At 45.5% G+C, this 13,350-nt stretch overlaps 1 protein-coding gene across 1 annotated transcript in view; it reads right to left on the bottom strand.

The window, feature by feature from the left end:
• Positions 1-4,641: 4,641 nt before the first annotated feature.
• Positions 4,642-13,350, bottom strand: part of LOC132385762 (zinc finger protein 239-like) — a 10,944-nt gene continuing 2,235 nt past the window's right edge. Inside the window, exon 2 of the mRNA XM_059957987.1 lies at positions 4,642-6,193. Coding sequence (XP_059813970.1) covers positions 5,288-6,193 — 906 coding nt within the window. The 3' untranslated portion in view covers positions 4,642-5,287. The remainder of the gene's footprint in view (positions 6,194-13,350) is intronic.

Raw genomic sequence — 13,350 nt, 5'->3', positions numbered from 1 at the left:
TTTTCAGTTTTGGATATCTGGGCTCTTATCACGCTTGGAGTATGAGCTTGTTGGATTGTGCAATATGTCCCAGTGTCGCTCTCTCAGTAACACTACTTTGTTTTCTTTTCCCAATCACATTAGTCGATTTTAGGTTGAACAGTTTAATACAATGTAAATACCTACACAGGACTGCATAAAGTGCACAAAAACAGTGCAGGCATTACAGTAAATAATAAACAGGACAATAGGGCAAGGTGTCAGTCCAGGCTTTGGGTGTTGAGGAGACTGATGGCTTGGAGAAAGAAACTGTTACATAGTCTGGTCGTGAGAGCCCGAATGCTTCGGAGCCTTTTCCCAGACGGCAGGAAGGAGAAGAGTTTGTATGAGGGGTGCATGGGGTCCTTCATAATGATGTTTCCTTTGCGGATGCAGCGTGTAGTGTAAATGTCGGTGATGGCGGGAAGAGACACCCCGATGATCCTCTCAGCTGATCTCACTATCCGCTGCAGGGTCTTGCGATCCGAAATGGTGCAATTTCCGAACCAGGCAGTGATGCAGCTGCTCGGGATGCTCTCAATACAACCCCTGTAGAATGTGATGAGGATGGGGGTGGGAGATGGTCTTTACTCAGCCTTCGCAGAACGTAGAGACGTTGCCAGGCTTCCTTGCTATGGAGCTGGTGTTGAGGGATCCGGTGAGATTCTCCGTCAGGTGAACACCAAGACATTTGGTGCTCTTTACGATCTCTACCGAGGAGCCGTCAATGTTCAGTGGGGAGTGGTTGCTCCGTGCCCTCCTGAAGTCAACAACCATCTCTTTGGTTTTGTTCGCATTCAGAGGCAGGCTGTTGGCTCTGCACCAGTCCGTTAGCCGCTGCACCTCCTCTCTGTAAGCTGATTCGTTGTTCTTGCTGATGAGACCCACCACGGTTGTGTCATCGGCGAACTTGATGATGTGGTTCGAGCTGTGTGTTGCAGCACAGTCGTGGGTCAGCAGAGTGAACAGCAGTGGACTGAGCACACAGCCCTGGGGCGCCCCCGTGCTCGGTGTCATGCTGTTGGAGATGCTGTTCCCGATCAGGACGGACTGAGGTCTCCCAGTCAGGAAGTCTAGGATCCAGTTGCAGAGGGAGGTGTTCAGGCCCAGTAGTCCCTGCTTTTCAATCAGTGTCTGAGCGATGACAGTGTTGAATGCTGAGCTGATGTCTATGAACAGCATCTGAACGCATGTGTCTTTTATGGCCAGGTGGGTTAGGGCCAGGTGGAGGGTAATAGCAATGGCAGCATCTGTTGAGCGGTTGGGACGGCACGCAAACTTCAGGGGGTCCAGTGAGGGGGGGAGCAGGGTCTTGATATGCCTCATGACGAGCCTCTCGAAACACTTCATGATGATGGATGTAAGTGCAACGGGACGGTAATCATTGAGGCAGGACACTGAAGACTTCTTCGGCACGGGGACGATGATGGAGGCCTTGAAGCACGTTGGATTGGTGACGCTGCTCAGGGAGATGTTGAAGATGTCAGTGAGAACATCTGCTAGCTGGTCTGCAGGAGATGTTGTCCTGTAATTGGTGATGTCCTGGATGCCCTCCCACATGCGCCTCGTGTCGCCGCTGTCCTGGAAGTGGTTTTAGATTAGCTGGGCGTATGCACGCTTTGCAGCTGCTTTCTGGAAATCAGGGTGCCAGCAAGATTGTAATAATGTATTAACCATTCAACCATTCCCTCCTTGCCCAGGCGTGTACAATTATGTACATAATCTATCAAAATAGGTAAGAACACAGACCTGACCTGCAGAGGTCACCATAAATTGGTCTGCGGTTTAAGGTGGGAAACCATGTGTGACAATATTTCGCGCTCTCCTTCAGGAGCGTCTTCCTGGAATTTACGTATCTCCCCCATGTCTGGCATGTCCGTCCTTAGATTTTGTCTAATAGGAGCTTGCTGGGTTCCCGAGGTGTCTAAACGTGTGGGATTCGAGGTTGTCTGTCTAGATGCTGCATCAGCCGTGGCATAACCCTTAGATATCTCATCAGATTCCCCAGTATGGGCTGCACATTCTATAATAGACAAAACTCGAGGGAGCTGTAGAGTGCTGAGTAAGTTGTTTGCAAAGGCAGGTTAAAACGGGGTAGCCAAAACAAGTCAGGAAACCCTCAAAGCTCCGTAGTCTGTGCATAACGGGAGAATGTGTAAAAGTTCTCATTTAAATCTGTTGCTAGGCTACAGGCACAAGTCAGAGTGAGCAGCTCAGCCTTCTGGTCGGACACAGCTGTTTCGAAAGAGGCTTACGTCACTGTCCCTCATTATCACACAGCCAGAACATCGATTCCTCGCTGGATTACCAGAGACCTTCCATCCTCATAAAACGTTGCCTCGGGCTTGAGGGGGTAATGCGGAAGGGGTGGGAGAGTCTGTCCTTCTTTCACGGTGATCCAAACAGTGGGGGGGGGGGAACTTCGTGCAGCCGACTTCATGGACTGAAATTGTCCAGAGATGTGGTACAACGTCTTGGGTTTGGTCAATATTAACAGTGTCTTACCAGATGTCCCGTCTTCACCTTTAACTCCTTCCAGCATCGGAGGTGGCCCGTGGCCAAGTCTTGCAAGTCCCCCTTGGTGCTAGAGGCTTGTTTCGTCAGGGAGTAGGCAGGAAACCCATGCTCTTTAGCTTGAACCAAGGGCAAATCCTAATGGTGGTCTGGGGAAGCACCAATCCTGTCTGTCACCAAAGGAAACCTGGAACTTCGGCCTTTAATGCACTGCCCACTTTTCCTTCAGCCTCACCAGTCATGGTGACTTTGAAATTCTGTCCCTCGAGGGGTGCATAATATCGGTTTCCTCAGGTTAGCACCACATAGGGGTCACATGAGGGTCTGCCTCCGGCAGAGAGGGTTCAGACGAAGTGGAGTCCAGATTCAGTGCCCACCACTGGAGGGGGATTCGGTAACTGGGGAAGCTGTCGGTTGTTCGCTAGTCTGTGTATAGAATCTCCACTTGCAACGGACACAGCAAGTCTCACTCTGCTAGATTACACCCCAGACTGGCGGTGGCTGTAAATTAAACCTCACACTGGGTCCCCCTGTAATTCCATATGCGTTCCGTACCATTATTAGAGGTTTTGTCCCCTGCAAAAGTGCGTAGCGGGCCACAATTCTCTCTGATAGTCTGGTCCCAATTCCCCAGGGTTACGTTTGGACTCAAGCACTTTAGTGATGCTTACAGGTTGTTGGAGATCCCTCTCCAAGGCTTGAATAATCTGGTCTGTCCGTTCATTCTCATCATGGATTCCCACCTGTAACTCCTGATAGGTTTGGTATCTTAATTCTGCCTTCCATTTCTGCCCCTCATCAGCTGAGAGAATCATGCAGCAGAGACTGAATGAACCTTGTGGGGTCACATTATACATTTGTATAGAACTGCGGACATACTGAGCAATCTGTGCTGGGTTTTCTTTTCTATCGAGGGCCGGATTCATGATCATTGTCATTTCTTGAGGCTTCCAGGGTGCATACACAGGAATCACTGAGAGCTGTCCCTCCTCCGCTGCTCATGGATTAGGCAGCATTCGGGTGGGCAATTGTCTCTGTGGAGCCATTAACTCTTGGCTTTTATTGGATTCTCCCCTCCCTGTTTCGGAATAATCCTCGGTATTCCCCTTCTGGATCTGAGGGTATAGAGAGCCTCCCCTTCCCCGCTGCTGCTGCTTTACCCGAGTGGCCACCGTATCTGAGTACTGGGCGGATTGGGGCTCGGGTGCACTCGGCCCCTGGTATGGTGGGGGGAGTACGGTGGGTGCTCATTCCTAATCACGGTCACCATCCTCAAACAGTATCGGTATCCCAAACATGGGTTCGAGATCCCTTGTTTCCCTGTCAGTTCGAACTTTAGACTGACGTTCCTGCCCTTCTCTCCTATCTAGGCCGGCCTTGGTTTGCTGACGTTGTTTTTCCTGCTCTCGTTTTCGGCGCCCATTCACCCACTCACACTCCGCTTTTGCGTCTCCCAACCTTCTGCAGTACGTACCTCTCTCCCTTTGTCACACGCATTATCCCTCCAACTTGCTCATCATGTACTGTTCAACTTTGCATCTGCCTTATCCTTCCATTGCCTTTTCAACAATTTCCACTTCTTCCCACAGTTCATCTTCCAGATCAAAGTTACTGCTTGTTCTCAAGAGGTGATATCGCCGGCTCCCGCCCGGTGGCCACATTCTTTTCCCCAATCTTTTCATTCAGCGCTGCAGTCAAAATTCACAAATCTTTTTTCTTGTCTGGAAAACTCTCACACACGTTGTGTTGGGCTGCTCTTGGCCCACTCGTATCACTCGACTCCGTACTCTCTAAGTAATTTACCCGGCACAAAGCCTCCTGCTCAATTAACAATAAGATAAATTTACCCAGCAGGCACCACGTGCTGAATTGATAAATTTATCCAGCACGTCTGTCTCCTGCCCAGTTAGTAAAATTAACCCGGTACCGCCTCCTACTCAATTAATAAAATTTGCCTACCTTATACAAGTCTTCCGACAGAGACATTCCCGATCCCGTCAAGATATGCAAGCAGCCTTCGGCGAGGAACCGTGCCTCCACAGGAACTGACGGTGAGCGACAAAAGGTGAAATACCCGTTGGGCACCTAGTCGGTCTCCGCAGTCCCCGGAGTGGTCCGGCCGCTTACTCCGTCTGTCTGCTTCGCACTCTCTGTATTGGGATCCTGTTCGTGACACCCAATGTTAAACTCGGGAGACCAGTTTCCTCTCGGCACCACAGTTTATTGCATTCTCTTGCAAGAGTCTGAGACCCAGTTATCAGAGGGAAGGCATGTCAGTGCTGCCAACCATCTGACAATTGGACTCTCTCAGTCAGGTTACAGCAGTATATTCATACATAGTAAGTCCCATACATCACTGTTGCAAGCTGCTATTAGAACTGGTACGCCCACCAAGTCTGTTGGTGCAAAACTTAATGTCTTAGATAACAGAGTGCACTAACTCAAGGCTTGAATATAGATGGATATACAGTCCAGTCCTTATCAGCTATTCCCTTTGCAAGGTCCTGACTTCATTCCAGACCGATGTTCATTGCTGACCTTATCGATGAGTCCTGACTCAAACACGAGTACAATATATATTATCAAATTCTCAATGTCCCTCTGACAATTAAAAGGAAACCAGTATAAGCCATTGAGTTTCTTAACTGCTGAAGACAGAGTTTACTTTAGTTCAAAAATTCCTGTTCAGTCCCAATTATTCTTTTATCTAGAGGTTACTTAGGTTCAAAATAATTTTTTATATATCCGCATTTCCTCAGAATGGTTTCTCCCCAGTGTGAATTTGCTGATGCCTCGAGAGCTGAGATGAACGACTGAATCTTTTCCCACAGTCTGAGCAGGTGAATGGCCTCTCCCCAGTGTGAACAAACTGATGTTCTTTCAGCTGAGCTGAATCGGTGAATCCCTTCCCACACTCTGGGCAGATGAATGGTTTCTCCCCAGTGTGAATTCGCTGGTGTCTCAGGAGTTGAGAAGAACGACTGAATCCTTTCCCACATTCAGAGCAGTTGAATGGCCTCTCCCCAGTGTGGACTCGCTGATGTAACTTCAGTTGAGATGACTGAGAAAATCCCTTCCCACATTCAGAGCAGATGAACGGCTTCTCCCCAGTGTGGACTCGCTGATGCTCCTTCAGTTGAGATGACTGTGTGAATCCTTTCCCACATTCAGAGCATATGAATGGTTTCTCCTCACTGTGATCTAACTGGTGCGTTAATAGACTAAAACGCCGAGTGAATCCTTTCCCACAGTCTGAGCAGGTGAACGGCCTCTCCACAGTGTGAACAAACTGATGTTCTTTCAGATGAACTGAATCGGTGAATCCCTTCCCACATTCTGAGCAGATGAATGGTTTCTCCCCAGTGTGAATTTGCTGGTGTCTCAGGAGTTGAGATGAACGAATGAATCCTTTCCCACATTCAGAGCAGCTGAACGGCCTCTCACCAGTGTGAACTCGCTGATGTACCTTCAGTTCAGATGACTGAGCAAATCCCTTCCCACATTCAGAGCAAGTGAACGGCCTCTCCCCAGTGTGGACTCGCTGATGTAACTTCAGTTGAGCTGTTTGGGCAAATCGTTTCCCACATTCAGAGCATATGAATGGCTTCTCTCCAGTGTGGACTCGCTGGTGTCTGTGTAGATTGGTCGAGTGAGTGAATCCCTTCCCACAGTCAGAGCAGGTGAACGGCCTCTCCTCACTGTGAACTCACTGGCGTGTCTGCGGGTAGGCTGTGAGTGAATCCCCTCCCACACTGAGAGAAGGATAATGATATCTCACTGCGATCAATTCTCTGCAATTCAGACAGTCAGACGTTCGAATCCCTTCTACAATCAATGCAGTAGAAGAACTGATCTCCAGTGAACAAATGCTGGTGTGTTCTCAGCACCCCGGTTCAAGTGGATTTCACTGAGTTACAACAGAATGCTTGATTTCAGTGACAGAACACATTACCAGATGTTATGAGATAATTCTTCATCTCTGTGGATCGACAACAGCAGTGTTGGTGTTACAAAGAAAATATTTGGTCACTCCTTAAATATCCAGTCATTCAGCAAAACTGATGTGTTGTTGTGTTTGAGATTCCCATGCACAAGTGTTCTGCCATTTCAAACCTGTAAAAATATTTGCAAAAGACATCAATGGGAGAAGGAGAGTATTTCAGGAGAGATTATAGTCTGTGGTGAGAACATAAGAAATAGGAGCAGGAGTTGGCCGTCCGGCCCGTCGAGCCTGCTCCAACATTTAATAAGAACATGCCTGATCTGGCGATGGACATCTCCACCTACCTGCCTTTTCCCCATAACCCTTAATTCCCCTACTATGCCAAAATCTATCCAACCTGATTTGAAGACAGAATACAATATTATGTTAGGACTCTTGGCAGTGTGGAGGATCAGCGAGATATTGGGGTCCATGTCAATTTTACAATTAAAGCTGCAGCGCTGATTGTCATTGTTGTTAAGAAGGTCTTCATCAACCATGGAACTGAATTCACGGGTGGTGAGGTAATGTTGCAGCTGTACAAGACCTGATTTATACCCCACTTCGAGTATTCTGTTCAGTTTCCTTATTACAGGAAGGATGTGGATACTATAGAAAGAGTGCAGAGGAGATTTACAAGGATGTTGCATGGATTGGAGAACATGCCTTATGACAATAGGTTGAGTGAACTTTGTAGCGAAGGAGGATGAGAGGTGACCTGATAGAGGTGTAAAAGATGATGAGAGGCATTGATCGTGTGGACAGCCAGAGGCTTTTTCCTGGGGCTGAATTGGCAAACACAAGGGGCATTGTTTTAAGGTGCTTGGTCGATTGGAATGTCATAGATAGGTTTCTCACACAGAGTAGCAGGTGTATGGAATACACAGCCAGTACAGGCAGATACCATGCAGTCTTTTGAGAGATTCAGATAACTTCATGGAGCTGAGAATACACAGAGTGCAATGCAGTTGGGAAATAGGAGGCAGTTTCTGGAATAGGTTACATGGACGGCACACTGTGTATTATATTGTAGATTTCCATGTTTCCATAAGCACTCATCTTCTAACAAGGCTCGGATCAGACACTCTGACTGACCATCAAATTATCTGACTATATCCCTATCTTTATGAGAATGGGCTGTTTCTGACCTCAATCAACCTGTGACTTGGCTCAACTTGTCTCTCTCCTTTGGGATTATTTCAAGTTCTGGTCGTGTTCCACAATACTACAAAGATCACGTGTTACTGCATGTACGATCCTGGAGATTTACTAATTACTTGGATTGCCCCCCCCCCCCCCCCATCTGCTGATTGACAGTGATGAACCCATCGATGGCAATGCCAATGAATATATAGTGGAGGGCAGTGGTTATTCTCATTGGAGTGTGGCACCTTTGTGATCTGAAAGCCAGAAGTCACTTGTCATCGAGGCAAAGGTGTTTCATATCGTTATTGACCCAGAGAGAACTAAATCCGATGGAAGGTTTTATTTCCGTACAGCACTAATTGACATTTTCACTGACTGGAAGGTAAACTCTTCAACCGAGCTTAACTACGAACTATATTTTCGTTCGGAGTTCATAATCCTCGGATTTACATAGTGGAGCATGGCGACGTTCAGGAGATACATCCGCTTGCACTTCCTTCGAATGTACGGAACAACACCGGTACTATTGCCCATGGCTGCCTCTTTACCCAGAAACCCTCACAAAGAGAAACCTCCCGGTGTTGTTGGGTTGGTTGTGGGCTGGGCTGAGAGGTTGGAAGGTGGTGGTGCATGTGTGAATGTGGTTTGGAACTTGTTGAGGGAAAAAGAGTGGGGAAGGAGTGGGAATTGCTGGGAGGGGGTTGCCTGGGTCTGGTAATGGCAGACAAGGTGAGAGGAGGGGCTGAGGGAAAGAGAGTGGGGAAGGAGTGGGAATTGCTGGGAGCGGGTTGCCTGGGTCTGGTAATGGCAGACAAGGTGAGAGGAGGGGCTGAGGGAAAGAGAGTGGAGAAGGAGTGAGATAGGGATTTGGGAGCAGAGGTAGGCAGCTGGGGAGAAATGGATTATTGTGAAGGGAGAAACAAAAAGGAATAAGGAGATAGTGAGGGGATGGATGAATGAAAACCAAGACAAAGGGAATAAAAGAATAAGAAATGACAGTGGAGAGAGTGCTGAAAGTAAGGAAGATGAACAAGTTGAGAGGGGAGGTGTTGGGTTTAATGAGAAGGCTCAAGGACACATGAAGAAAATTAACCCGTTTGTGCTAACAACAACTCTGGCAAATAAGGTAGGGGAAATAGTATTTGCAAAAGTCTTTAATGATGGCAATCTATTGGTAAGATGTGCGAATGAGGAACAACTTGAGAAAGCACTCAAGCTAAAAGAGATAGGAAAATGCAAGGTGGAATATACAGGGAGGGTGGGAGCACGAAATGGTGGTTGTAAAGGAGTGATCACAGGTGTACCAATGAGTATAAACATGGAAGAGTTGAAGAGGAATATCAAAGGGGGTAAAGTAATTAATGTTCTAAGACTGAAAACAACAAAGGAGGGAATGAAAAAGGAAAGTGAAACAGTATTGATTGAATCTGAAGAAGCAAGAGTGCCAAGTAAAGTTTTCCTGGGTTTCATGAGTTACCCAGTAAGGGTATATGTGCCAAAGCCATTGAGGTGCTATAATTATCAAAGGTTTGGACACATAGCTAAAAACTGTAAAAGGCAGAGGAGATGTGCCAGATGTGGGGATGTTCATGAATATGGAAAGTGCGGAACAGGAGTGCAACCAAAATGCTGTAATTGTGGAGGAGCTCATAATGTGGCATATAGTGGGTGTGAGGTTATGAGACGGGAGAATAAAATTCAAGAAATAAGAGTGAAAAGAAAGATCACTTATGCAGAAGCTGTAAGAATGTCATGAGAACAGAATAATGCTCCTAATGACCAGAGAGCAACTGGGATGCAAGAGATGCAGCGAAGAGTAAATGACAGGATTTATGTGGAAAAAAAAGCTCCAGTAACATTCTTTGCAGGAGTCATTAATTGTAAGGCAGAGGTGAAGTCAAAAAGTGACAAAATTCTGCTGGTGGTCAAGGCAGCAGTAAACCATTTAGTGTTAGTAGGACTGACATGGGAAGAAGTCAGGGAGAACCTCACTAATCAGTCAAGCCAGGACGTGTCATAGTTTGGTTAGTACTCATTATGGTGATTCTTTTGAATGGAATGCAGGGAGTTTACTGGCCAATGGCCAGGAATTTAAGGAATTTATTAAGGAAATGGTTGTAAAATCAGATGTAGTGTGTATTCAGGAAACTTGGTTGAAACCAGCTTTAGACTTTGTGGTACATGGGTATACAATGATAAGAAAAGATAAAAATCTAGGGGGAGGAGGAGGTTGTGCTATGTTAATCAAGCAAGGTATACCATATAGAGTACTGGAAAAAGGAAACGATCAGGAATACATAGTGGTGAAAATATGGGAGAGAGGGGAGGGAGTGGTTAGAATTAACTACTACAATCCATGTAAAAGGTTGGATTTGGACAGCCTACTAAGGATACAAGGACAAAATAGACATAGTGTGGTGTTCAGATTTCAATGCTCACACCACAATATGGGGGGATCCGATTACAGATTCAAATGGAACTGTAATTGAAAATTTGATGGAAGAAAGGGATTTGGTGTGTATGAATGATGGGAGAGGAACAAGGATAAACATAACAACAAGAACTGAGTCGGTATTAGATATTACGTTAGTGTCTTATGTCTTGGCTGTCATCAGTAACTGGGGCGTTTGGACTGCTTCAACAGTAGGTAGTGATCACTAACCAGTTTTATGTTCAGTGGGTGAAAGAGGTGAAATAAGACCAGGTGGGGTAGTCCCAAAGTGGGTGTTTGGAAAAGCAGATTGGGGTAAGTTCCAGAAGTTAACTGAAGAAGCATTGACAAGGATTGACATTTCTGGAGATATAGATGAATTAAACAGTCAGGTGACTTCAGCAATTATTATGGCAGCAGAAGGATTTATACCCAGGACTGAAAATAGGATGAATAGAAAAATAGTGCCCTGGTGGGCAGAGGAATGTGGTCAGGCTGTAAAAAACAGAAACAGAGCATTCAGGCTAGTTAAAAGAACCCACATTATGCAGCATTTGCTTCAATATAAGAAGGCACAGGCAGTGGTGAGAAGTATACGTCAGGCTAAAAGGGCAAGTTGGAGGAGTTTTTGCAACAAAATAGGAAGAACAACGCCTGTGGGAGAGGAATGGGGAATGATTAAGAGGATGGGGGGCAATAGAAGGGATTGGGAGCATCCAGTAATGATATCTGAGGAGGAAACAGCAGTCTCCAGCAGGGATAAGGCTGAGATCATGGCCAAGTCATTTGTAAAGATACACAGTTCAGAAGATTTCTCTGAAGAAGGGAGAAGGAGAAGGGAAAGAACAATGAGTCAATACCCAGGTGCGTTAAACAGGAGGGAAGAAACAGATGATATAACTGATGATCCATTTACTTTGGCAGAAATGGTGAGAGCAATAAAGAGATCGAGACCAACCTCCCCAGGGAAAGATCTAATACGCTACATTATGCTAAAAAATCTAGGAGAAGGAGCGCTCTTGAAGTTACTGCATTGTTACAACAGAGTGTGGGAGGAGGGAAGATTGCCAAGTGCATGGAAAGAAGCAGTAGTAATTCCAATAAGGAAATCTGGCAAGGATCCGTCAAAACCCACTAGCTACTGGCCAATATCACTAACATCAAATATATGTAAGGTAATGGAAAGGATGATAACTGAAAGGTTATCATATGATCTTGAGAAGAGAGGAATGCTGGCAAGTTATCAGAGTGGTTTTAGGAAGGGAAGGAATTCCATGGACTCAGTGATAAGGTTAGAGACTGAAATAAGAAAGGCCCAGGCAAGTAAAGAATCAGTAGTTGCAGTGTTTTTTGACATTGATAAAGCCTATGATTATGACGCGAAAGGAAGGATTATTAATTAAACTGCACAAGATGGGGGTTGGAGGGAGAGTTTTTAATTGGATTAAAGATTTTTTGTTTGGTAGAAAAATTCAAGTTCGGATTGCATCAGAATTGTCAATACAGTCCACAGTGGGAAATGGCACACCTCAGGGTAGTGTGATTAGCCCGTTACTTTTCATCATCATGATCAATCATGTCTTCACAAAGATACCAGTGGATATTGGTAGGTCACTGTTTGCAGATGATGGGGCTTGTGGAAAAGAGGCAGGAACACGGAGCATATAATCAGGAAACTACAAGGAGCAATTGATTAATTGGTAGAGTGTGGTTATGATTGGGGATGTAGATTTTCAGTGGTAAAAACTCAAACTGTATTTTTCACTAGGAAAAGAATTGAAGTAGGGAAGAAGTTAAGGATGTATGTGATTGAATTAGAAAGGGTTGGCTCATTTAAATTTCTGGGAGTTATATTTGATTCACGATTAACATGGGCAGACCATATCAGAAAAGTTGACGAGAATTGTAAAAAAGTAATAAACGTGATGAGATGTTTGACTGCTAGGGAATGGGGAGCAAGTTGTTCAGCATTGAAGAGAATGTATGTGGCTTTAGTAAGATCTGTGTTGGATTATGGAAGTGTAGCATATGGATCAGCAGCCAGGTCTCTTATAATGAAACTGGATGTGATTCAGGCTCAGGTTTTGAGAATGTGCAGTGGGTCTTTTAAAACATCACCAGTATCAGCCCTGCAGTTAGAAATGGGAACAATGCCTTTGGAATTGAGAAGGATGCAATTGATGGGAAACTACTGGGTTAATTTGCAGGGACACAATGATTCTCACCCTTCTTAATGAGTGTTGCAGGAGTCCTGGGGAAATGGGTGGTTACAGTGGGAAAACTTTAGTCGCGTAGGGAATGATATTGCCAGATCATGTGGAGTGTTTGATTTAAGGATAAGTCCTTCAGTAGTTTATCCAGTTGTAGCTCCATGGAAGCTGGTATGGCCTGACGTAGACTGGCATTTGTTAGAGGGAAAAAGGAAAGGAAAGTATAAAACTGATTTGGTAAGTGCATTTAACTGTTATGTGATGGAAAAGTATAGTGATTATACTCAGGTCTATACAGATGGTGCTAAGGAACCTGAGACCAAAGTGACAGGGTTTGGGGTGGTTATACCAGCAAAAGCAATTGCAATCAGCAGAAGAACATCTGATAAGTTAGCGGTGTGTCCAGTGGAGATGATGGCAGTGTTGGTTGCATTGTGATGGGTGGAGAAATCTAAACTAGTCAAAGCGTTGATATGCTCAGATTCATCTTCAGTACTGGCAAGTTTAAGGTCTTCTCACTCAAACAGCCAGCAAGATGTACTTCATGAAGTCCTTCAGTCAGTCACAAGAGTTCCAAATCAGGGAGGTCAGGTTAAATTTCTATGGGTTCCAGCTCATGTAGGGGTTAAAGGGCAACAAAAGGGTGGATGAGTTGGCAAAGAGGGCAATAAAGAAAGAAAATATAGAAATGCACATTAGTATTAGTAAAGCAGAGGTTAAGTGTGTAATCGGGGAAAAAATTAATCAAATGTGGCAAGAAAGATGGGACAGGGAGGGGAAAGGGAGGCATTTATATCAAATACATAAAAGTGTTGCAGGTTCTAGGGTAGGAAGTAGATACAGAAGAGAGGAAATTGTGTGGACAAGGTTAAGGTTGGGGCACCGTGCACTAAACCAAACACTGAAATTGGTAGGAAAACACCAGACAGGACTGTGTGAGCAATGTCAGGAAGAGGAGTCAGTAGAACATGTAGTTCTGAGTTGCAGGAAGTATGGGATACAGAGAGAGATGATGAGAATTAATCTAAGGGAATTGGGGGTGCAGGAAT

This window comes from Hypanus sabinus (assembly GCF_030144855.1).
Source record: "Hypanus sabinus isolate sHypSab1 chromosome X2 unlocalized genomic scaffold, sHypSab1.hap1 SUPER_X2_unloc_18, whole genome shotgun sequence".
NCBI classification, from domain to species: domain Eukaryota; kingdom Metazoa; phylum Chordata; class Chondrichthyes; order Myliobatiformes; family Dasyatidae; genus Hypanus; species Hypanus sabinus.
The sequence above is the reverse complement of the archived record's forward strand: the minus strand, read 5'-3'. Positions and strand labels throughout refer to the sequence as shown.